The sequence below is a fragment of the Notolepis coatsorum genome, assembly GCF_963971535.1.
Source record: "Notolepis coatsorum genome assembly, chromosome: 10".
NCBI classification, from domain to species: Eukaryota; Metazoa; Chordata; class Actinopteri; order Aulopiformes; family Paralepididae; genus Notolepis; species Notolepis coatsorum.
This window is the reverse complement of record NC_140174.1, coordinates 26,583,698-26,597,157: the sequence shown is the minus strand read 5'-3', so window position 1 is coordinate 26,597,157 and position 13,460 is coordinate 26,583,698. Positions and strand designations below refer to the sequence as shown.

Genomic DNA, 13,460 nt, shown 5'->3' with positions numbered 1-13,460 from the left:
AGGGCATTTTTTATTTCACATCATTTAACATAGAGACCCCAATGGAATATCTTTCTGTCATCATGCTGCTATTAATCTGCCACTTGGCCCACATCGGTTCTCCATCGCAGGCAGTTGCCACTGAGCCTGACGCCGGCTCTGGAGGAACAGTATATCATAGAGTTGTCAATTGACTTGTTGTTTTTATCAACGTCTGTCTAAAGACAAGTCGGCTCACTCTGCCGCCATCTTGATAACGGGGACTAACAAGAACAGTGACCCCTGTCTCTTTGAACGGGGAGTCATCTGTATCCAAGAATCCGTCATACATGTCGTTGTTTTTCTTTTTATATTTGAAGTCACTGGTAAATTACTGACGACACTGAATGGTTAATTTGGTCAAAAAGGACCCCTTTGTGATAGAAAAATGCTCTTTTTCCACATAGACCAGTTTCTACACATGATGCACCATCCAGCAGCTTCTGCCACAGACTCCTTAGTTACCATGGCAACCACTCGCAGCACGATTCCGAGATTCTTAACACATCTTTAAAACTCACATTTCAACTAAAAATGCAGTGAGTAATGTTACTCAACAAAAGAAAAATCACATTTAATTATTTTCTCTGAATATATTTAAAAAATGTTTAGCAAGTAGGTTCATGGTTTGCCGCCATCTTTGTTACAGATTTCCCCTTCAAAACACCCACAGCACTCCGTCTCATTACATAGCGTCTCTGGTATTATATCATGCACGATAGATTTTGAGTGTTGCTGTGTTAACTGTGTTGCCAGGTGTACTGGAGGAGGCAGAGTTCTACAACATCACGCCACTGATCAAACTCATCAAAGACAGGATCATGGAGAGAGATTGCAAAACCACAGAGGTAAGAGACATTCACCATTAGAGAGATCTAAAATGCATATCTTAACATATATTCCAAAAGCAACTGGCTTTGCTTAATGCTTTTTTATTTCTGTCATGTTACACATCGCTCTTAGTAGCAGGTTTTAGTACTGGGGAAATTTCTCCAATCCAGATCTCCTGTTTTAGCCTGGTATCTGTTTTAGCCTGGTATTTGTTTTAGCCTGGTATCTGTTTTAGCCTGGTATTTGTTTTAGCCTGGTATCTGTTTTAGCCTGGTATTTGTATCTGTTTTAGCCTGGTATTTGTTTTAGCCTGGTATCTGTTTTAGCCTGGTATTTGTTTTAGCCTGGTATCTGTTTTAGCCTGGTATTTGTTTTAGCCTGATATCTGTTTTTGCTGGGTATCTGTTTTAGCCTGGTATTTGTTTTATCCTGGTATCTGTTTTAGCTTAGTATCTGTTTTAGCCTGGTATTTGTTTTATCCTGGTATCTGTTTTAACCTGGTATTTGTTTTATCCTGGTATCTGTTTTAGCCTGGTATTGGCCTGATAGTGAATACCAGCATCAGCAACGATCCATATCTAATCCCTATAACACACACACACACACATGTTCTTGTACTTCACGAACTTCCCTGTCTGTTTGATTTAACACCCTCTCATTTTACATAAGTACAGTGTACCTCCGTCAGTCCACCTCCGCCCTCCTCTAAAGACCGCTGTGCCATATAGTTCTCTCTCTCTCTCTCTCTCTCTCTCTCTCTCTCTCTCTCTCTCTCTCTCTCTCTCTCAGGATCATGTCTCTCTTACATAATCCATCATCTTTTCTCTTCTCTATGTCCTCCCACTCTCCTTGCATTATGCTGCGCTATACAGTACAGTACCCACATCTTCCTCTGGCCCCCGGCTACACACACACACACACACACACACACACACACTAGCATTAGCACACACATACAGGCACAGCTGTGTTCTTCTCACTATTTGTCCTTTTAGAATAATATGAGCTAAATCTAAGCTTACTGCAAAAGCATGCAATTGGTCCACTGATGGATACATCTTGATATTTGTCTAGTCTAGTGTGTTCATTTGATGGGTGAAATCCTCTTTCAGTGCCTCTGTGTCTGTGTTCTTAGGCAGTTAGCCTCTGGTAGGGCTGGGCGATATGACGTCGATATTATATAAATATCGGGTACAGTTCATTAACGATACACTTTTTTAACGTATCGTGGATATCGTGATGTTTTGCCCAAGAGGATTGTGTCGCGTCAATCTGGTCCACACCCGTTCAAACTTTTGAACAACGCCGCCCCCACACACACTACTGCATCAAAGTTACTACTTATTATTAACAAAGGCATTCGTTTTGTGGCATTAACGTTATATAGTTACACATTCAATAACATCAGCGTATTTACCCAAACATAGCAACGTCCGATGACGACATAGATAGCAAACGTTACTGTTCATATCTCAGCCCGTGCGTGCGTGCCCATTCTGCGGTCTGTTAATAAAGTTTTCAATCAGACAGATGTATGGAAAGGCTTTTATTATAACATTCGTTGCAATAAAATTATTATGGCTCGTTTAGTCATGCTGCGGTGCGCTGGTAATCACTCGTCGGCCGCGGGGAGCTGTTGTTGTCGTTGAGCTGAGCTCTCGTCAAAATCAATGCGGACAAAAGCGGAAGTAAAAAACGCATAGCGCTTGCCGATTGGTGCTAAGAACAGCAGGGCGGGTGCAAACAGTGTGACGTAATTGGCAGACTCGACTGTCAATCAAAATTATTCTGTTGCCGGCTGAATGATTGAATGAATGAAAACGTTATTAACGATTGCAGAATGGGTACAATACAGTACAGCTCAATACAACAACAGTGGACTGGAGGATGAAGACTAGAAAAAGACTTTCGGCTTTTTTACATAAGGGTCCTCCATTTTCAATTCATCAAAACATTTAGAGACATACAAATATACAGTAGTTTCATAAAAATGCTAAAATGCTATTGATTGATTGATTGATTGATTTAAAACTTTATTAACATATTGCAGAATGGGTACAGTACAGCTCAATACATACAATTGTTAACACTTTGACTGCCATGAAACGTCTTTTCACGTCATTGCTGGCCATGCTCAAGTTGCCGGGGGACGCTGTACAGCGTCCTTATATCAATATTTCAAAAATCTGCGATCGGATTCATTATGTCCCCTCCGCTGGCCTGAGATCCACCAGCAGGACCCACTGAGCTCTCTGGCGGTTCAGGAGCGCCATCTGGTGGCCGATCGGCGCAATCGCCAAACAGGATGTTGAATAGAGGTTGTCCTAGACGACCGTAGTACTTCCGGCGCTCGCTATAGGTCCCCCGACTCTGGCTCGTCACACTACACAGTGATCGATTGCCAATAACTCGATAAACAACATGATTTGGACGTATATACCATTATACAAGCTGGAGATGGACCGGGTAAATTTACATCCCATAATGATAAGATTTCAACTCGAAGATGATCGTCCCAAACGGCGCGCGGAGACTGGGGTGAGTTTCAGCGTGTAACGTTACCGTCTTCGATACTAACTGCTATTATCAACATTTGACCCACATTAGATGATTGGTATAACGCTGCCCACAGAATTATAAACGCCCCCTAGCCCATCCGGTCAACATCAGATGACGTGTAGTAACTTCTAGAAGTACGTCTAGTGGGAATTTTTTATATCGCGCTGATTGCCATAAAACTGTATTGCATCATCAATATAATGCATTTGGGGCTATAGATCACGTTCTGGAGAAAGCTGCAGAAAGAGATGAAAACATACTTATACATTAGACCATACTTTACTATGAATATGTGAATGAAAAAGTTTAACGTTGCTACACAATGAACAATACATATAGGACTTTGAATGGGCCCTAATAATGGCAATGTAGCAATAGAATTTAAAAAGTTATAGCCATGCAAAGAAGGGGTACTTCTCCATAGACAAATAGAGCCGGCAACCTATGGTATATCATTAATTTAACCCAAGGCAACCAAAGTGTTAAGGGGATGCAGACCAGAGAAAGACTTTCGTCTTGTTTACATCAGGGTCCCCCATTTTCAATTAATCATATTTCATATCTAAATCATATTAATATCTCATTGCTAAATATATGCAATATATAATTTAATAATCCAATAATCTAAATCTAAATCTAAACCCAAATAATATAAAAATGTTAAATGCATGGGTATTTTATTTTGTCTTTAATGTTAGCTTGCAAACTCAAATACTGTCTTGGTAAGCCTCATAATGAATTGTTTGGGGAAAAAAAGAAAACATTGTGATGTGTATCGTGTATCGCCGAAAGGTCAGAAAATATCGTGATATCATATTTAGGCCATATCGCCCAGCCCTAGCCTCTGGTATGCGTGCCATTAGCGTTAGCCACACTTCTAGGCCTCTTTTCTTTTGGAAAGAATGATAAAACAATATATATATATATTTTTTCATTCGACTAAGAGGTTGGCAGTCGACTACGGCTCCTTTCGATCGATTAGTCGACTATTCGACTAATAGGGGTCAGCCCTATTAATGAATTAATAAAAATCGTATATGTGTATCTATTATATATATATTGTGACAAGCCGGTGGTGTTCAGGCTCGACACTGTTCAAAACAAACAAATTCAAATGTCCGCACAATTTCAATAAATAAAAGATATTTATTGAATATACGCACAACAGTCCGATGGGCAATTAGTAGGGATGTCCGATATTATCGGCCGATATCGGCAGTAAAATGTGATATCGGAAAATATCGGTATCGGTTAAAAAAAAAAACAATAACAATATTTGTTATATATATATCCAGTGAAATTATTAGTTACCTGAAATTATTCCGTTTTTTTGGGGGGGGGAACCCTGCATATATCGGTATCGGTTGATATCGGTATCGGAAATTAAGAGTTGGACAATATCGGAATATCGGTATCGGTAAAAAAGCCAATATCGAGCATCCCTAGCAATTAGAGTAGTCGGATAACAGTCCAGGGTCAAATCACATATCAGGCTCTCGTACAAAAAGGGAATGTTCAATACTCGGGGTTTGTCTTCCGGTCCAGGGTCAGTTTCACAAGGGGGTTTCTCAGCCAGTCTAGGGTCCAGTACCACGAACACCTTCTCGCTTTCTCCTCTCCTTACAACTACCTCTCACCTCACAAACTCGCTCTCTCTCTCTCTGCACTCTGCTCCTTCCTCACCTCCACTCAACATTACTCTGTCTTTCCTAGGGTTTTATGTTGTGTGTCTGATGTGTGTGTGTGGGATGTGGGTGATCAGTCCTAATCAGCTCCCTAATTGACTCTCCTCTGCCCGTGGCAGTAGTATCTCCCTTCTCCATGTAGCCATGGAACGGGGGATGGTATCTGCCACAATATATATATAAATAAAACTAGTTTACATTTAGTCATTTAGTTGACGTTTTTTCCCCCAAAGCGACTTGCAAGTTCTGTACAACAGGTCAGCCGGACAGGTACAACTGCTAAGTAACAATCTTCGTCAAACAGTGTCGAACTTGAGGGCTACAGTCTTGAGTGAATAGTAGTAGAGACATATTAGTATAGTAGGTAGTAATTATAGGCAAGGAAGATTATTTAGTGGAAATGTGCATGATGGTAAAAGATGGTTGTTTTATTTAATTAATTTTAAAATGATTATTATTACTATTATTATTATAATTTTTCTCTGTTTCTCTGATTTAGTTGTTTATTTTCAAAACTCTAAATCTTGTCTAAGTCTGTACCAGTTGTCTTTCTCTAAGCTTCAATTTTGAATAGGGATGCTCGATATTGGCTTTTTTACAGATACCGATATACCGATATTGTCCAACTCTTAATTTCCGATACCGATATCAACCGATACCGATATATGCAGGGTTTCCCCCCAAAAAAAATTGAATAATTTCAGGTAATTAACATTACATATCTCTTGTTGTGGAATTAACACAACATTATGCATACTTTTGACAATAAATAAAATCAGAATTTGTTCTTACTTGCTTGCCTGGGTAAATAAAGGTTTTTGAAAACCGATAGATATTTTCCGATATCACATTTTAATGCCGATATCGGCCGATAATATCGGTAGGCCGATAATATCGGACATCCCTAATTTTGAATGTATAATTCAAATGGATTATAATTTATTACTGTATCTACAAATCCTTCTGTTTATTCATCTTCCCTTTATTCATTTGCTTAGATTTTTTTTACACTTGATCTCAAGAAGGTGCTGAACGAGCTCAGAAGAACCTCAATGTTAGCATGGTGTTATTCACCGGCAAAGATGCAAAAAAAAAAAGAATGCATCACAATTTACTCAAGCCTAGTAACAGATACAATATTTCCGACACTGGGAATACATACCCCCAGGTCCCTAGATGTTCCTAGATACCAAGAACATGCAGATTTACCTTGTAGAAGTGGAGCAATCTTCCTTTACTCGGTCATGTACCTTTAGGCAAAATTTCAGAAAATAGGGCTACAGCTTAACACTTTGATCGCCGGGGTTAAATTCATAATTTACCATCCCTCGCCAGCCCTATTTAACATGGAGAAGTTCCCCTTCTTTGCAGGGCTATAACTTTTTAAATTGTATTGCTAAATTGACATTACTATGGCCCATTCAACATCCTATATCTATTGTTCAGGGTGTAGCAACGTTATACTTTTTCATTCACATATTCATACTAAAATACGGTCTAAAGTATAAGTATGTTTTTATCGTTTTCTGCAGATTTCTCCAGAACTTGATTTATAGCCCCAAATGCATTATATTGATGATGAAATACAGTTTGATAGGAATCTGTGCGAGATAAAAAATGTCAACTGGACGTGCTTCTAGGAGTTACTAAGTATGATCTGATGTTGACCGGATGGGCGGGGGGTCGTTTATAATGCCGTGGCCAACGTTATATCATTCATCTAGTGTGGGTGATATGATCATTAGAGCAGTTAGTAAAGAACACGTTGAAAAAGAACGCTGGATATTACCGTATCTTCCTCGCGCCGTTGGACGATGAGCGTGGAACTGAAATATTCCTATTATGGGATGTAGAAATATCCGATCCATTTCCAGGTTGTATAATAGTATATACGTCCAAATCATGTTGTTTATCGAGTTATTTGCAATCGATCGATATCCAGTGTGTCAAGATGGAGTCTCGCTAACGATAGCGAGTGCCCGGACGAAATATGGGTGAGCACCACTTCATCCGCAACCGTTGGAGAGTTGAGAGGGGCTCACCAGTACATATAATGTCTCCGGGGGATTTCGATCACAGATTTTTGAAATATTGATATCAAAGACGCTGTCCAGCGTCTTCGGCAGAATAAGCATGGCGGGGAAAGGCGCTGCCCAGCGTCTTCGGCGATTAAAGTGTTAACGGGTTGGGAAATACCGCTGTTGTTCAACTGTGAAATGTGTATTTTACTTACCTTCGGGAGGTACTGGGAGCAAAATGTTCAGCGTTCAAGGTCCATAGAACAGCTCATGTGACCTGACCCGGCGGGCCTACGGACCTCTGCTCCGGAACCGAGTCCAAAAGGAAGGCAGCGTCACAAAGCAACACGCATCTAATTCAGTGGAACATAAAAAAAAAAATCTGTTTTAATAAGAAATATCTGCTCAATGACATTCCGAGTATAAAATCTCAACACATTTCTAAGACCCTAAACATTGCAAGGTTGCACCTCTGAGCCCTCATTGTCTGCATATTCCTCCAGACCCGAGGGTGGCAGTAGCCACCGGGGGAGACGGGCATCTCCTTTCCCCGATTGGTCTCGGAGGTGACCCCGCCCTCTCACACGCGTCTTCTGTGTCTCTCGCACTCTCCAGCAGGTGCCCCCTAAGCACGTCTACCGGGTGCTCCAGTGCCAGGAGGAGGAGCTCACCCAGATGGTCTCCACCATGTCGGACGGCTGGAGGTTTGAGCAGGTCAGCGTGCGCGCCAGCAGAAAGCCCCGCACCGGACTGCTCTGGACTGTGGGTTGGACTCACGCAGCTGCTGACTCCCTTTCAAACCTCTGACCTTTGACCTGACCCCTTGCTGTTTGCACTCTTGTCTGACCCCCCTCCCCCCAGAGTTTAGGATATCAGGGATTATGATATGATATGATACACACATACGTCACGTAACATTTGGTGAGTGCATTTATTCAAAGTGCTCTACTGTGAATGGGCCCCATGGTAGTGCTAGAGTACAGGGGACCGCATGCTACACTGTCCTGTCTGCGCTCCTGTGTGGCAAACCCAGAGCCCAAGCTCCATATGAAGCCCTACAGGCCCCAATAGGGTCCAAACACACCCAGACCTTTGGCTTTCACCTCCCTCACGCTTCCAGCCTAGAGCCCTAAGCTGTCGGATAATCCACAAGCCGGTTCTGAGCATGTTGAGACACCAGCTACACATCACAAGCTGGTTCTGAACATGTTGAGACCCAGCTACACCCACCGCTTAGCCACCTCCAGCTTCAGCTGCATGCTGCTCACCTTGGCTTCACGTTTCTGTCACTTCCTCCTCGTGGCATTTCTGTTGGCTATTCCCCCACAACCACAACTATTCTTCTAATTCTTTCTCACTCCTTTCTGCATACGCAAGTGTGTGTTCTTACTTTGATATAGGATCTCTCTTTCTCTCCCCCCCCCTCTCTCTCTCTCTCTAGATGGTGAATATAGGCTCTTCCTACAGCTATGGAACCGAGGACCAGGCTGAGTTTCTGTGCGTTGTGTCGAAAGAGCTGCACACAACTGGGTCTGGACTGGCCACCGAACAGAGCCACAAGACTAAGGTGAGACACACACACTCACACACATTACGCTCAAAGACTTCTGTAGCACGTAGCAGGATTAAGCTGCTCTGTATGCGTGTGTTTCTGTTTTGTGGTGTGTGTGTGTGTTGGGAATGGGGTCATTTCTCCTCATTGAAGCTGATATGAGTGTGCTTTGATCCTGCACTCTCCACTGCAAATGCCAAATGTCACTCGTCTCTCAAAATGTCATTCACAAACACGTCTCATTCACGAACACATTCACTCCTGTCATTTACACACGTCCTCATCTCTGTCCGTCCATTCTTCTATAAATGTATCTAGCGATATGTATTTATCTATCTATCTATCTATCTATCTATCTATCTATCTATCTATCTATCTTTCTATACATCCACAGTATCTCAGTTCTGTATCGTATCGCTCTCGCTCGGCATCGCTCTCTGCACTATCTCGCATATGTGCACGCGCACTGAATAAAGACCACAATGTACCTTTAATCCCAATATTCGTCTGACCACACCCCTATCAGCTTACCCATATAAGCAGGGGTGGGGCCACCCACTCGCCTCCTTCTCGCTTTCACCACAAGGAAGAAGTGCTTCGGTAGATCCCCACACTTGACACCATGATGGAAGAAATTGGATTAGGAACAGCTTTGGGAAACAAGGATACGTTGACATCATATCTTTATTTTCTCTCTCACTATTTTCGAGAAAATACGGCGATATTGTCTTCGTACTGGAGTGTCTGGAAGATGTTGATCATTCTAAAAATCCTCCACCGGTTTTCGTATTGGGAGCACGCCGCTGCATGCTTCTCAACTGCAGTTCCTTGCTGTGTTTGTTGGGGTGAAACCTGTCAGGCCACAGCTGAACTGTCGGACATGCCGCTGTTGTGAGAAGCGGTGCGTTCCAGGTTGGGTGAGTAGTGTTTTGCTGGCAGGCTCCACTTGTCTGTTAGTGCTATGGGGGCTACTTGACAATGTTTATGGAAACCGGCCCCAGGCTAGGGTCCTTTGTTCAGCCACCTAGGCGACAGAAGGCCTTGGTCTGAAGACCATTATAGTTTTAACTAGTGGGCCGCGACCATTAACACTGGTGATCCCTGTGTGTTTTGGACGGGTGGATTCTCTCTGTCACCGTGTTAAGGCCCCATCTTTCATATCCAAATGAGAGTATTCCTTCACGAGGGGATATGTGCATAGGATGTGCGATAGCGGCAGATCCATGTTCAAAGTCAGCTACAGGCCAGTTGGTATTGTGCTGATTCCGTCGGGTGTTGGTAAAATCACCGTTGTGAAGCGGTGTTGACATCTTGTTTTCTCTTTTCTCTTAAAGTGAGGAGAGGTTCAGAACGGCGGCCTGTCTGGGTGAGTGTTATGTCATTGTTTACAGGTTCAATTGATAGCTGCTTAGCTTACGGTTAGCCAGTCAGCTGTTAACTGCTGCGTTAGCCTGCTGGGATCGCTGCATGGCCTGCTCAGGTTGGGCCTACTGTTAGCCAGTCAGCTGTTAGCTGCGGTGCTAGCATGTCGTGATCGCTAGGTAACGTTAGCTTGCTGCTATAGGCCATGGCCTGGCGCGGGGTAGCTTAGCTTCTCGCGCGCCGCCGTGGGCTCGCTTCTGATCGCGTGCGTCGTTAGCTCGGCGTCTCGCGAGCAGAAGCAGTAGCACCCGAACGGTTGGAGCGGCCGTTAGCTTGATGCTATTCTGTTGAACGTGCTTTGATTTTAACATGTTTTACACTCTTGACTACGACGTCATCCTTGACAGGGGATGTTTCGTCGACCCTGCCCTGAGCCAGGACGGCAAGGTTGCATCAACAAAGGACTGTAGTGCGGGTTGGAGCGGCGACGCTGCCCAGTTCGAACAACACAGGAGCGGCTGTGTTCCTACGGTGTCTGTGACTGCACTTCGCTGATCTACGTTCCGGGTAGGAACAGGTTTGACCAGACCTTATAACACGTTTTCTGGTTTTACTTTTCTAAATGTATTGTGAATAACGATGTTTTTCCCAAAACGTGTGTTGCTGCAATGCATTTGGGATACGGCGCGGGTTATGTGTGAGCTGTTTTTTGTCACTGGCAGTTAGCTTCTCCGTGCAAATCGGGATGTAATGATCTGGTTGTTGTGTGAGAAACATCATGGTGTTTATATGTACCGTGTACTCACAACTAAGGTAACTAACCTATGACGCTATGCTTGGTGACAAGTGAGTAAAAGAATGTTCTTTTCTCAGCCTGTGATGACAATGAACAGTGTGTTCACATAACAGGTTTTCCTGTTTTAACTGGCCGTATTGAGGGTAAAATAAGAGGATTGTGTTAGGGACTTTTTCATCCTCCTATCAGACATGTTTGTGCACTAATTGTGTCTTTTGTGTGGTAGGGATGCGATGTAACTCTTAGCTTGATTGCTGAGGTTGTGCTAAATCTGCTGGAGAAACTTTATTTTCCTAAAAGAAAAAATGGTTTGGTCGCTGTCATGTGTGCTTAGCAAGGCCTGTGGCCGATACTAATCGAGAATCATGTATTATCTCATTGTGAAAAACGGCGTTCCTCTGTTGAGTGTTTTTTGCCATTTTTTGTAGGTGATGATGGGTTGTGTGTGTCATGTGACCTACAACTGGGTTGGACTGGCCACAGAAGCACATGTGTATGTTGGACCGGGGCTCTTAGAGCCCTCTCTATTCTGTGTTTTTCCTTAGTAAAAATCAGATAGCAGGTTAGCTCATGCGCTGTGTGGAGCTGTCAAACGCTTCATAGAGCTGACTATGACTGTGTCATATTCTCTTTTTGTCATTACATCGTATCATGGGTGTGGGGTCGTAAAGGGGTGAACTGGTAACCTTTCCTCTCCCCCTTGTTTCTGTCGGTCAGGGGTACACCCCCTGTCCTTCAAGGTTCCCGTCACGTGGCGGTTCGGCACGTTACGGGGGGGGGGGGGGGGGGGGGGGAGTTTCCTGGTCCCACGGCCTGGTATATTGGGCGTGTGCACCGCAGGAATTCCCCCGCCATAGAGTACGTCACCGTGCGCGTCTCTGTTGGTAGGATTTCCGTGTGCTGTTCAGGTCCATGTGATGGATCTGTTTCGGGGGGGTGGTCAGGGCTCCTCCTCACCAAGCGCCTATTCGGGCCTTCTGTGAGTTCGGACTCCTTCTTCCATGTGAGGGAGCCTCCATCAGAGTACAGAGCCTTCCTCCTCAGATTGTCAAAGTGAGTGGACCCTCTAGAAGGGTCCTATTCTATTGTATATGTATTCGATTCAATTCGATTATTGAGTGTGTATGGGTTCAGTGCCTCTTCCCCGGAGAGCCCTAAAACCAATTTTTTACATGGCTCAAGGTGCAATATATTCTTTTCAATCTGTACAGCTCGCGTGGGAAGTCTGTCTGGGGATCCCCGTCTCCTTCCTATGGGAGGGTGGTGGGATGTAAAAATGTGAATTTTTTTTACCCCGGCTGTGTAGACTGGGATACATACTGTTGATGCTTCCTTCTTTTCTATTCCAGAAGTGTTGGAGTTAGGGAGTGTCACACCCCTCTTGTCGTTCCCCTGAGCGCCTTGGGGATTCAATGACAGGTCTAAATAGCCTGTTCATTGATGGGGGTGTGTCCCGACGCATGTATAGTGCTAGCTCGCTGTAAACAGGCGATTGACTGGCACGCCTTGGTTGCTTGTGGTTGAAACAGCGTTTTTATAAAGCAACTGAGATGGGGGTTTTTCCTCTTCCGACGACCAAATCCCATGACCTGGGTTGGTTTTTCGACGGATTCTCGTTCATGTCTGGGGGATGATGACGGAATGGATCTTAACATATGTAGAGGGGTCTCACGCCCTTGGGGTGGGCCACCAGGCGCGGTTCGCCCGAACGTCTGGGTGGCGCCTTCTTTTCATGTTAAGATCAACACGCATATCTGCCCTTCTCCTGGAGTAGGCATGTCGGCGTGGTTAGGGCACGGGACTGGTTCTGGTCACGCTGGTCCAGATCAGTTGAACCCGTTGTCCGCCGGGGATGCAGATCTGCTGTTCTGGTACCCTGAGGGACTTGGGCTTTTTTCAGGGGGAAAAATGCCAGGTCGGTCTGGGTGTCACAGGGTTAAGCGCTATGGAGACCCTGGTTGGGTACGTTTTTACTCAGCACTGTCGTAATGGCTTACAGCCATGCCATTCTGTACACGCTCGATCTCGTCGGATCTCGGCCGCTACACAGGTTGGTCCTGGTTAGTACTTGGTTGGGAGACCGCCTGGGAATACCAAGTACGGTGTGCTTAGGGGCTGGTTCTCCATTCTTTTTCGCTCCTCTCTCACGCATGACGATGAGGGGCCTGTGGGGGTGGTTTTTTGACCTCCTCTGGTGACCCTGTGCTTCCCGTACCACCAGGCCCGGTCCGAAGTAATGTTTCGTCGACCCGTAGGCCTGGGTTAACCTTTTTTGAAAACTGAAACACTTGTACTGCGGTATAGCCGGTGTATACCCGCAGGTGTGTTTTGGAGTTTTTTCTTGAGGGGTTATAGGAACAACCACCGCATTGGGTAACACCGAGGTGGTTGATTCCCTGGTGTGTTGGAGCAGTGTCAACTCCCGGGTTCACCGGTTGAGGGTGCCCCTGCACGTTCATGACGTCTGCCAATCGTGTCAGCCTTCTCTGCCTCGACCCCTCTGGGTGGGGGTTTTTAAATGGAGGCTTGGTCATGCAACACCGCCAGCTTACGCTCCTTCCGCCGGGGCGGCTGTGTTCAGCTGTCCCCTCTGGCGCCTGTCTCGTCCGCAGTCTCCAGGCTAGGGTTAACAGCCTGTT

At 44.7% G+C, this 13,460-nt stretch overlaps 1 protein-coding gene across 2 annotated transcripts in view; it reads left to right on the top strand.

Annotated features, from left to right (window-relative positions):
* Positions 1-13,460, top strand: part of kctd17 (potassium channel tetramerization domain containing 17) — a 61,057-nt gene that overhangs the window by 40,363 nt on the left and 7,234 nt on the right. The window contains exons 3-5 of one of the 2 annotated variants that reach the window (XM_084322729.1): positions 775-866; positions 7,727-7,825; positions 8,553-8,678. In XM_084322729.1, the coding sequence (XP_084178855.1) occupies positions 775-866; positions 7,727-7,825; positions 8,553-8,678 (317 nt within the window). Of the gene's footprint in view, positions 1-774; positions 867-7,726; positions 7,874-8,552; positions 8,679-13,460 lie in introns of both variants that reach the window. The other variant, XM_084322728.1, reaches the window with a different exon arrangement.